The sequence below is a fragment of the Cupressus sempervirens genome, chromosome 4 (assembly GCF_028749045.1).
Source record: "Cupressus sempervirens isolate cs-2001-9-10 chromosome 4, ASM2874904v1, whole genome shotgun sequence".
Lineage (NCBI taxonomy): Eukaryota > Viridiplantae > Streptophyta > Pinopsida > Cupressales > Cupressaceae > Cupressus > Cupressus sempervirens.
Window position 1 is genome coordinate 466,970,569 of NC_143121.1, and position 13,235 is coordinate 466,983,803.

The 13,235-nt window shown below is 37.8% G+C and overlaps 1 protein-coding gene across 3 annotated transcripts in view; it reads right to left on the reverse strand.

Annotated features, from left to right (window-relative positions):
- The window catches only part of LOC149561996 (thioredoxin-like 3-2, chloroplastic), a 97,404-nt gene that overhangs the window by 50,962 nt on the left and 33,207 nt on the right, over positions 1 to 13,235 (reverse strand). For all 3 annotated transcript variants that reach the window (XM_089825529.1, XM_089825530.1, XM_089825531.1), the window contains exons 2-3: positions 6,216 to 6,290; positions 5,994 to 6,060 (exon numbers count right to left, since the gene is read on the reverse strand). In XM_089825529.1, the coding sequence (XP_089681655.1) occupies positions 5,994 to 6,060; positions 6,216 to 6,290 (142 nt within the window). The remainder of the gene's footprint in view (positions 1 to 5,993; positions 6,061 to 6,215; positions 6,291 to 13,235) is intronic.

The window sequence follows — 13,235 nt, forward strand, 5'->3', positions numbered from 1 at the left end:
AATGGCATTCCACAGGCTACAATGAACCACGTCCCAACTGGAAGATGATATGCCACGCTGAAACCCCAATGAGAATTGATGCCTATGTCCTTAATCACCACACACAATGCCAAAGATTGTTGAGGGCTACATCCCAGCCAATCACTAACCTGGGGTTTGCGTCCTAGACTAGAAATCGCCCATTCAGAGCAAATTCATAAACAAGTTGCCAAATATGCAAAAGATGATCTTAGAATGAAGCTTCTATCTCCTTATAACCCCTCTCAATTGCAAATCAAACCCTAAGTGTCTCCAAGTGGCATTGGGTAGTGAAAGTGTTATAATTTCTTATTTTAAAGTGGTCATGTTACTAGAAAATGACCTTTTTCCTCATAGACAGAAATCTGTTCACTGAATTGCCCTGAGACCAAAGAGAAAGATTTAGAGAATTTCGAGACCTTTCCAATGAGCTATCACACCATAGGATGCGCATCCAGATGAGGCCAAAAACCCCTTATTACTCCAAAATGGCTAATAACTTAGCTTATTTAATTATTAAACGCTAACTTAGGAAATATTAAAAATATAACCCAAATAGCCACAAAATGCCCAACTGACATCACAAACCATAAAATCATCCTGTCACCTATCTGTGACTGAAGTCGGAAATTAAGGAGCCACTGGCAGTCTCATTCCTAAAATCTAGGGATGCTCCTAAAATTTAGGAAACAAGCCCTATCCCTCTGAAACTGAACCCAAAGAGTAATCTCATAAAGCCCCAACCCTAGGAAAGATCATACCTCCTAAAAAGTAGGAACTACCTCCTAAAAACAAGGAATGACTCCCAACTGATCAATAACTGCCAAAACATCAAGTCCCCAACACTAAATAACCATACTGGGTCTCTATCCAACCCTGTCAGCCTACAAGACCCCATAATAAGTTGACTCACATGTCTCTGCTAGACTGAGCTAAAAGAGGGGACATTACATTCTTCTAACTTATTGATATATATCCCAAACAAGGTTTGCAAAAGGGGGCATCCTTGTTTGACACCTATATTGCTGCCAAAGCACTCTGACATCTCATCCATATTTTTGGTTTTAGCCATGACTTGCTCATATAGTCTATGTACCGCAGCCCTAAGCTCAATAGGAATTTTTTGTTCTTTCATTATATCCCAATGGTACCGTGTCAAAGGCCTTTTTAAAGTCAACATAACAGAAAAAAAAAGCGTCCTCACCATGTGTATTCCATATTTTTTCAACCAAGAAACTAAGTGTAGCACCATGATCAATAGAAAATGAATGCCCAAGCCACAATTTCCCTTTTTTATATTGCCTTTTCCTCTAATGACTTTTGAACATTAAAATATCACTTAATATGACTTACATTTAATTTTCCCAAAATATATTTTTCTTTTCTCCATTGGCTCTAAAAGTTTTAATTGTTAATAATTTACTAAGCCATTCAATTTAATAACATGCCATTTCATTATATTTTAATCTTGGCTTAGCATATTATTCACCCAAGACACTTAAACACCAATATTATAAAGGGGCCCACCATATTAATTGAATTTGGTTGAGTTATAAATTAAGCTTGGAATTAATTATATATTTAATTTGCACATTTGTATGAAGGGTTGTGACTCTTCCAAAGGTGCTAATTGTGAAAGGATGTGACCATTGCAAAGGGTAGACATGATGAAGAGGCATGACTCTCACCTACATTGGAAGATATGAAGGGGAGAAAATTTCACTAGAGGACATCCAAAGGAGATCAATCTGAGAATAATATATTAATCTCTAAGGCCAACAATAAAAAGTGGTGACTCAATCCTTATGAAAGGTGGTGAGCCTTCCACCAATAAAGTATAAAGGAGGATTCGCTCCAAGCATTAAAAGGGATACATCACGTTGTGAACCAAAGGATAAATAATCAGTAATCATTGTGATATGAATATCAGGATTTAACTGTGTGATTTTGAGCATCACCTAGATCCAATGAGTGCTAAGTGTTCCATTTATTCTCATGAGAGATGGATTCATGTTGAATCACTACTCATGAAACATGGGTCATCGAGTTTGACTCAAAATCACACAGTTAAATCCTGATATTCATATCACAATTTGACTAGCTGTGGAAATTATCTCCTACTTATCAATTGATGAGCTTAAGGGGCTTTCTAATGAATGGTTCATAAGGCACAACACTTGGTGAAGGTTTTGCAAATGGGGTTCCAAGCTTTGGGTTTAACTATGGAGGAAACTCTGTAGTTAAGCGCGCTCAGGCTGGAGTAGTACTGGGATGGGTGACCTCCCAGGAAGTCCCGGTGCTTCACCCCTGTGAGCATCACCTAGATCCAATGAGTGCTAAGTGTAGATCTAATGAGTGCTAAGTGTTCCATTTATTCTCATGAGAGATGGATTCATGTTGAATCACTACTCATGAAACATGGGTCATTGAGTTTGACTCAAAATCACACAGTTAAATCCTGATATTCATATCACAATTTGACTAGCTGTGGAAATTATCTCCTACTTATCAATTGATGAGCTTAAGGGGCTTTCTAATGAATGGTTCATAAGGCACAACACTTGGTGAAGGTTTTGCAAATGGGGTTGCAAGCTTTGGGTTTAACTATTGAGGAAACTCTGTAGTTAAGCGCGCTCAGGCTGGAGTAGTACTGGGATGGATGACCTCCCGGGAAGTCCCGGTGCTTCACCCCTGTGAGCATCACCTAGATCCAATGAGTGCTAAGTGTTCCATTTATTCTCATGAGAGATGGATTCATGTTGAATCACTACTCATGAAACATGGGTCATCGAGTTTGACTCAAAATCACACAGTTAAATCCTGATATTCATATCACAATTTGACTAGCTGTGGAAATTATCTCCTACTTATCAATCAGTAATCAATCGGCAATCAGTACTCATTAAAGGGAAGATCGGAGTAAAAGGCATTGATTAAGAGAAGATATAAAGGAAAATAAAATACAAGAGCAGACCAGCCTAATCAGAAGAGCAAATTAACCTAATCAGAAGGGCAGATTGACCCAATCAGCAGACATGTAATCAGATATAAGTAGCGATTAAAGCAAATGGTGACAAACTAATGACAACAATGGTGAAAAAATGAAAAGCTGTGATGGATGCAATTAAGCAAAGATATTAATTAAGGTAACCACTTAATATGCTACATGTGCAGCAATTATGGAAGAGCAACAGTTATAATGAAAAGGGGTAAGAGCACCTTACTACAATTTTGCTTCTAACCCCTATGTTGAGGGACTGTTGACAAACCCAAAGATCTCTAATCATGTGAGAATGGAGGGGGAATGCATGGAGGGGGAATGGATGCCTTAAGGAAAACTACCATCCCTCCTTTGTTTGAAAACCACCTTGCGAGAGAGAGGGTTTGAGGTGTAAAAGAAGGGTCACAAGGGGCTAGTGAGGAGGTCGTCCTAGTAGGACCGTTGTGGCCTACAAAAAGATGACACTTGCCAAATCAAGTCATGCCTTACAGCCTCTACCCTGACTCCACAAGATGGAAATGGAGAATACTTGTGCATATTTCCTAAAACCCACCTTGAAAGAGAAAGGGCCTGAGATGTACCAGAAGGGTCAAGAGGAGCAGTGAGGAGGTCCTCCTAGTAGGACCATTGTGTCTGAGGACAAGGCACTCACTAAGTCAAGTCTCCCCTTACAGCCTCTGCCTAATTCAACAGGGTGGCCACTGTTTGTAGCAGATGAAATGTTTGTGACATAAACTCCTCTTAGGCTCGATTTGAAAATAGCTTTGGGTGGACCCATCATATCACTATCCCAGTATGTTTTCTAAAAAAAATTGACTAAATGATGAGATATATGGTTTTGCATATATTGCATATGTTTTTCTTTCATGTTGTTTTGTGAGATCTGAATCCAGAATCATTATATTGAGGAAAACTTTATTTGGTGAACCAAAACCTTGCCCCTAATTTGTTACAATTGTGATTTTAAGGTAAATTAGAAACGGGATATCACAATGTCATCCTTATTTCTCATGTTCTCACGCTCTTGATTAGTACATTAGTTTAACTTCTTCTATGCTTCCTAGATACTAGCAAGTTCCTTGTTTGGTGTTGGGTTGGCAATGCTTTCAGCTTCACTTACTTGCCTAGTTCCTTTTAGGAATGAACTCGAGGAAAATGCTATTCTCTTTTTGTTGAGGAAAATGCAACTCTTTTTTTGTTGTACACATTGCATCATATCTCCATTAGTTCTTTACCATCATGAGAGTGTAAAGTTTAGATGCAAGGTACCTTTCTTGCAAAAGTGCACATCGCGTGTGCTGTATAAACATTTCTTCCATGCCTTTTGGGTGCACAGGGGTAATCATACATAATGACTGCTCTTGTCTATGGGTGCATGTTGCATCACTAGTTCAGTGTTGCATTTGGTATCATGAAAAAAACTTCTTAAATGTATTTTGTGAGTCTTGTTCATGGTTATTTTAGGGCAATACACAATTACAAATATATCCTTAACCAATTATTATAATTGTATGGAAAAGATTAGAAGGTAACACCAACATTAGTATTCATTTCTTAAGTATAAGAAAAACTCAATTGAAACTAATTTGCTTGGTTGTAAATCTTGTCAGTCAACATGAAATGTCAGGGATCTTCCACACAAGCACAATCTCTTCAAAAACAGTAAATTGTCTTGCCAACTAAGGTATAGATTTAACTTACGGGGGAATTTTCCCAGCTACAAGAATAATACATCGTTGAGAAAAAGGATTTTTAAATTTTGTTTGGTACTCCAAACTTCAAACTCTACAAGAAAATACATTGCAAAGAAAGAGCAATTATCTAATTTAGTCTTTAGGGTTCATCTTCAAAGAAACGGATGCTTTCATTAGGGGAAGATCAAGATGACCAAACAGGTCATCTCATAGAGGAGATATAATCAGGGGATAGGATGGGTGGGAAGCAGATAACTTGATGGTTGGTTTTAGCAGAAAACAGAAGCATGGCATAGACAAAAATAAAAAGCAGGACCAACAATTGCTAGTACTTCTAGGATGAGGAAGTTCGGTTACATTTTGCAAATGCAGATCATGAAAGGCGTACAGAACCTGTGAAACAGGTTAACAGAATATCACAAGGTCAGAGAGTTGCATGTATAAGAAGAGAAACAGCAGATCATATGGGAAACTGTGTCACTGTGAAAGATTTAGGAAGTGGTATGATATAGTTCCCAAAAAATTCTGCTGATCCAAGTGTCAAATATGGATTCTAAGGATTCAAGAAACGGAAGTAGCTATAATATGTTAATGGCATATCCTTGAAGAATTATGTAGGAAATTGGAAATGACAGAAAATGTCGTCGGTGATTATAAAAAGCTTCAGCATACAGGAAAAAAAATCAATATAAATTTCAGGCATAACTGTTAATCAGAACTGCACAAGTAAATCAGACATAGAATACTTCATGACAGTAATGCCCATCTCTGAAATTATTCGACCCAGACTTCATTGACTGTTCAGTCATTGATGGGTTCTACTGCTCAAATCTTCTAAGCTGGCTATCTGCTAGGGCTCCCCAATCTGCACTTGCTACTTTAAGAGTTTTTTTTCTATTTTTTGAAGTATCACTAAGTGGCTAAAGCCTTAATGTAATTTCCTTTTCGAAACTAACAAGTTGGCAGAGTTCAAGGCCAGTAGCTTTAATGTAAGACGGGGGGGGGGAGAGAGAGAGAGTCAAGTTTCGTGTATGAAACATACTCTAACAACACAAAAACACTTTACAGCTTTAATGAGATGTTTTAGAGTCTGTCTATGCAAGATGACATTTTCACGGGTTTAAGGAAACCAGAAATATTTGTTGGAAATGGAAAGAAATACTTACCCTCCAAGAAACATTTTTTGTGGACATTTTGTTAAAATCATCAATTAAATTTCAAATGACACTTTTTTTCAAATTCAATGAAAATAAGCCAGTGATGTCTAAAGAGAAACTTACAACAACATTGGCACGGTTTACAAGTGCTTGTGGCACAGAATTAACATTTATATAGTAGAACCTAACTCTGCAAACAAGCACAAAAAAAATGAACAGTTCAAACAGGAGACTAATAATCATGTAATAGAATCACCTAAGATAAGGTTCATGTAATTATACAAAGATAATCATAACACTCAAGCAAACAAGAAACCACAAAACTAAGATATAAAACATTCATACCTTGGATAGAATTCAGCTGCTAATTTCTCCAATTTAGGCTTTAAATATATGCATTTTCTGCACCATGTTGCCATCCTAGAAACAAATCAAAAGAATTAGTTGCCATCATGACACAAATTTATGAAGCTTTTCAATTTAATACAAAGACTTGACTGAAATTAACCACAGAATGCCTATGTAAGCTAGAGGTCCACATATTGTGCGCACACACACACACGCACACACATATATGCATAGATGCATACATATATATACATATGATAAGTATATGTGTATGTGTGTGTGTGTGGGTGTGTGTGTATATATTCATGCATACTATTATAATTGGATCATAATTGCATTATTTGATTCAGTTTAGTTAAAGGGTCAAGACAATAGACTTACTTTAAATTTTGTACTTTATAGGACTCTTTAAGTGTTTGAGACATGTTTCCACTCATTCCATCATGCAGAATTGGCCAAACAAACAGTGTGGGCATGAATAAAAAATTAAAAATATACAGACTTGCAAATACAGTTTATATATCATATAATATTATTATTTAAAATAATCATGACATTGAAATCTTTGATAGTATGAAATTATGACGGTCATAGAGATAATTGTCTAAGTTGACAATTTTTTCTCCACTCCCATAACCCTCTTATTGTAATCAAGTTTCTTATACGACAAGAGATCCTAATAACTACTGGAAGCTAGCAGTGGAGACCCCAATAATGTTGAAGGGGCAGCATACCCAGCAGGGTCAAGGGGCAGCACCCATCATGGAGGTTTGGTGGCAACTCCCCAAGTGGAGTCAAGATGCAATGTCATCATAAGAATCCAAGACAACACCCAGAGCAAGGTCGAGGGGCAACATGCCTAACACATTCCTTATCCCAATACAAGATAGCGTCGAGGGGTAAAGTAATTTGCCACTAAGCCCAAACCAAGGTCTTTGAAACCAAACAAGCCTTCATGTTGCATGCCATTTTCACAATTTTACACTTACTGGCAAGTACTTGACACATTTTTTGTAACATCCCCTTTTCCAAGGCCTTAGCTAACAACTAGCATATCATCAAACTACAGTATCTACTTCATATTCATGAGAAAGAAATTATAACAGTTATGGTCATCCAAAAGAGATTAACAATCACAATCAGTTTAACTGAAATATCATAAGTTCATAACTAACAATTTAAGCCATCATTAATAAATCTAAAATAGAGAATTTAAGTTTCCCATACCCTAAATTCTGAAACTGGAATCCACCTACGGCAGCATTTGCAAAACCCAGATTAGTCCACATATACCACTTAGGGCACAAATAGTTATACTGTTGTATAGTCCCTTTCCTTTCCTATTGCTAACTATGGCAATGACATATAGTTAAAAAATATGTTCATATTCATTATTCACATAAAAGGACAATTATAACAACCATCAAGTAAGCCAATCTCATGCATACAAATATATTTCATGTTCAATTGGAAAATCAACTGATTTCTAAGCATTTGAAGGGAATAACTGATTAAACGATAATTAGAGTCTAACATTCTTCAACTTGAGATTGCAAATATTATAAAAGTAAAATACCCACTACCAAAAGGTGTTGAATGCAGATCTTATCTCTGTCAAGTGTAAGCCTTGGCATCTGGCGGAGAAGAGAAGCATTGTCAGGGGCTTAACCTCCCAACCATGAACCCTTAAATATCCCCACACAATCTCAACCGAGAAAGACCCTCTCTGCCCAGAATAGATATGGGACACCTTGTCCAACCACTAAGCATCCTAGTATTTAGAGTATCAACCCAGCACTCAACTAGACAGCAAGATCTAAAATGTTGGACTATCATGAGATGACTCAGTTATTTAGATGTGATTATTTGTTACTGATTTATGTTTACTTTATCATGCAGGAGTATTTTCATTCTCACCCTTCATCTCAACCATGCTGGTCCTCGTGGATGAATTCTTGGGTGGTTCCATAAAGTATTGATATCTCACTTATTGTCAAAACTACTCTATGGAATTATAGATGAAAATTTATAATTCTTTCCAGATTGTTTCCATTATTAAACATGTGTTGCACTCATCTCAAAGATATATTGGCCATACCTCTGTACAAGCTGGCACTTCTTGGCAGAGATAGTCGATTCAACACCATACACATTCATTCTTGAAAATGCCATTATGGGAAGAGCCCTTAGATAAGCATGCTGGTACTTTCTTATATAGACATGGAGAAAAGGTAAAAGAAGATATACACACAGCTGTGATCCATTCCAATTTCTGAATACATAATGATAATGATGCCTTCCTTTGAATCTGGTAATCTATTACCAGAATTCTGAATAAGCACAAAGAAATCAAAGTATAATTCATGAGCTAAAGATTGTGAGGTTCAACCTGATTTGGGAAACATGATGGATATATATACAAAAATATTCAGTGATCACTATAATGTTGTTAATGATGTCAAGTTCGTGCCTTGATAAATATACTCAAACAACATGCATGATTTAGACATAATGGTTATTAATACAAATGTATGATGGCCTAAGAATGCAAGTAATGAAGAACATCAGATGTGCAGAGCAGTGGTAATAGTTCACAAAGAATTAAAGAAAGAATGCATACACAACAGTAGCAGTCCATTAATGACAAAGGTTTGAAAAAAATAGTGAAGAGGGATCATGAAAATCATGCACAGCAAACAGTACACTACCTGCAATAGCAATGGTACATCAATGGAAAAACACTAACGTTAGCACACATCAACAATCTTTGTCATACTCAACCAGATCTCCAACAGGGTCCTTATGGTAAGAGTTTGAAGTCTAAAACACAGGTTGAATGTTGATTGACATGCATATGAAGAAGTACTACTTGGAAAGGTTAGTGAGTCTCCTTTGCATTTGTGAATTAAAATTGGGTTAATTCCTTATACAAGTTGAGTTAAGAGTTGGGTATCAAAGAAACATTGTGGCAGTGTTGTCTATTAGTTAAAAAACGTTGATGTGACCTTTCCTCGTGTTGAATTGAAGATCTTGTGATGCCAAAGTGTGTACGTTCCCAAGAACCTTCCAAGAAGGTCAATTGTGTGAGTTCTTTTTCTTGAACCATGTACCTCTGCATCATGGTGGTATCATAGCAAGCAAGTAGATCCTTAAAGAATAAAAAGTTGTAAGGATGCCTCCATAGAACAGCCAGGTAGCTAGAGAAATCCAGGAGTTCAGAGAAGCCTTGGAAACGAGAGATAGGGAACATGATGCAGTAAGGGAGAGAGAGTGGAGGAGAGTTAGATGAGAGAATGCAACCATACAAGCAAGACTGGAAGCCTTGGAGAGGAATACAAGAAGGGATGAGCACATGATCAAGAGGAGAATAAAAGGAAAACTGAGAACCTTCATGAAGAAAGTGAAGAGGAGATGGATTCTGATGAGAGAAGGATGGTGAGGATATGTTGTCCAAATAGGTGGGTCAAAGGCCGATTTTGAGTTGCCTATGTGTGGAGTTAGAATGGGTAGTGAAGAAGTGATGAGGTGGATAGATGCCCTAGATAAGATAAGGTAATTTAATTACTGTCCAACAAGAGACCACAAAAAGGGTCAAAGGGACTGTCAGGGATCAAAGGGATAACTACTTTGAATATAAAGACATGCCTAAGGACAAGAAGGTAAAGTTTGCCAAGAACAATTTGAAAGGACCAACATTGACATGGTAGAACTTTGTACAAGGGGAGAGGGTTGCAAAAGGGATGAAGATCAATTCTTGGGGTAAGATTGTGGCCATGGTGAAGAGCCAATTTCTTCCCACTAATTATGCAATCCAAACCTATAGCCAAAGGCAAAATCTGAAGCAAGAGGACATAGAAGTGATGACACCAAGTAGTTCCACAATGAAATATCCCAAATCGATATTAGCTCTGTTGCTGCTATAATGTTTAATTATATAAATTATATTTTCCTATAGATTTTTCTTTGATCTTATAGAGCTAGACAGAAGTTGCAGAAGGATGTTGTTTCTTTTTTGTATTTTTTAGAATATAGGAATTACAATGAATAAATAACAATAACTGATAAAATAGAAGTGATAGAAATCATATGCAGCAATACATACTAATCTGGAAATGATTCTAAAACCATACCAGCAGAAACTGATTTATTTAAGAATAGTACCAATACAGATGTGCTTCAAATAAGGTTGATGCCAGCTGAAAATAGGATCCAAGTGAGCTGCTATAAAGAAACACCAAGTTGAACCAAAGTGTCCGCCTTCCCTAAAAATCCACTGCCTGCAAAGTGTGACTGCAATACTAGAAATTGATCCCCTGCCTTGATCAAACTGTATGCATAAGAACCTTGGAACCTAATCCTGTTGAGGGCTACATCCCAACAAATATGCTCTCAGCACTAGGGTTTGCGTCCTAGGTGAGGAATGTTCTTCCAAAGCAATGGCATCCAAAATAGGTTGACAAAATGATAAAAGATACTCACTTTTAGGTTACCATCTCCTTGTATCCCCTCTCCAAGGCAAATCGAACCCTAAAAGAACCCTAAAGTGGATTTCATTTGAACTTTATAATATAACATTATTTCCCCAATAAAGGTGTCCAAATAGAGAGAAATCATTACTTTATTAATGACAAATAGCTCCAAGCATCAAATAAGTCCTGGCAAGTGATAATCAAATCGTAGAGATTGCACTCTTTCTAATGAGCTATCACACAGGAAATCAATCCAAATGGAACCACAAAACTCCTTCTTACTCCAAAATGACTAAACCTTTAAAAATTATTAAAATGCTAACTTAGGAGAATATTTAAATATAATAAAATATTTCCCAAGTAGCCAAGGAACAACCCAAACACCTCCAAAACATGAAACTGAGTTTGTCACCTGCCTATGACTAATTCCGAACAACCTGGGCCAACTGGCAGTCTCACCCTCCAATCTAGGGGTACTCCTAAATCTCCTGAAATTGAGATTAGGGGTGATCTCATAGAACCTCAACTCTGGAAAACGTCACAACCTCTTAAAAGGTAGGAATCTCCTTCTAAAATCAAGGAACTACTCTCAACTGATCTACTATTACCTAAAACGCCAAATCCGGACATCGAAAACCCTAACTGAGTCCCTGATCACCATTGCTAGCCTACGAGACCCTATAATAGGCTAACTCTCATGTCACTGCTGGATAGAGCTAAAGAGGGGACATGATAGTCCTCCCCTCTTGGAGATGCTTGCCCACAAGCAACTGCAAAGCTGGATGTTGTAAAACAGTCTCACCCTCCCAAGTGGAGTCCTCTATAGGAGACCTCTCCAACGAATTGAATACTCTCGAATCACCCTGCTTCTCAGTTGGCATTCCCTCTCTTCCAAGATCTCCTCAAGAACCAATGTCAGCTTACCTTCCTCATCCAATGGAGGTAGAACTGGAGATGGTATCATATGTTGTACTAGTGCCTTTTTTCAGACAGGACACGTGGTAACACATTATGAATCCTACTGCCAGATGGTAACTCAATCTCATACACAACCTCTCCAGCACACCTGATAAACCTGTATGGTCCATAAAAACGAGGCTTGAGCTTCTCAGCTCCACCCCCTTTAAGGGTGCTCTGTCGATAAGGCTGCAATCGTAGGTAAACCATATCCCCCACCTCAAATATCCTTTCAATCCTTTGCCAATCATCATAGACCTTTTAATGATTCTATGTCTGCTAAAGATTCTCTTTGAGAGATCTCATGATGTCCTAGTTCTCCTGCACCCAATCCTGTGCCAAAGGAACCTTGTTGTCAATAACCACCAGATCAACAAAAGATAGAGCATCATAGAGGGCTCTAAATGGAGTCATAGAAATCAACATATGGTATGTAGTATTATAACAATACTCGCCCAAGTGCAACCAATGCACCTATGTCCTTTGCTTCCCTGACACATAACTGCGTAAATACCCTTCAACCCATTTATTAAAGATCTCAGTCTGCCCATCTGTCTGTGGGTGGTAGCTGGTACTAGGTGTCAATTCCGTACTTGTGAGCCTGAAAAGTTCTTGCCAAAAAGAACTCATGAACCTACTATCCCTGTCACTCACTATGGTCGAAGACCATGTAGCATAAACACCTCTCTGAAAATAACTTTGCTACCTAAGATGTTGTGAAGTCAACTGCAATAGGAAAGAAGTGGGCGTATTTAGTCAACCTGTCAACTACCACATATATGTAGTCTTTCCCTTGTACTTGAGGGAGACCTGTAATGAAATCCATAGAGATTCCTGTCCACTTTTGTTCCGGTATGGGTAAGGGCTGCAATAAACCAGCAGGGTGAGTATGTTCAGACTTATTCTGCTGGCAGGTCATACACTCCCGAACATGACGTAGAACATCATCCTTGAAACCCTTCCAAGAGAATCTCTCCCAAACTGCCCTATAAGTCATACTATACCCTGGGTGTCCTTCTGAAGGAGTATCATGGTAGGCCTGCAGAATCTGTTCCTTCAACTAAGAAATAGGAACAAGGAAGACTTTGCCTTTGTAATAGATGACATCATCTACCACACTGTACCTATCATCTAAAACTAATCCATCCATGACGTCACATGCATGTTGATCTTTGGAGTACTCAACTAAAAGTTGAGCTTTCCAATCTATTGAAATCTCACTCAATGATCATAGGGTGGCAACTAAGGGTTTCCTGAAAAGTGCATCAACAATGGTATCGTTTTTGCCCTTAATGAACTCAATGTCAAAGTCATAAGCCTGGATCTTGCTCACTCATTTTTGTTGTCTATCATTGAGTTTTGTTTGATCAAGGAAGTATTTCAAACTATTGTGGTCCATTCTTACCACAAATTTACTGCCAACAATTTACTGTCTAAACTTGGCTAATGCATGCATGATAGCCAACATTTCCTTGTCATATATGGAATACAACCTCTCATTATCTCGTAACTTCCTACTCTAATAGGCGATGGGGTGCTTGTTCTACATCAAAACCACTCTTATGCCCATGCTTCAAGCGTCAAACTCCAG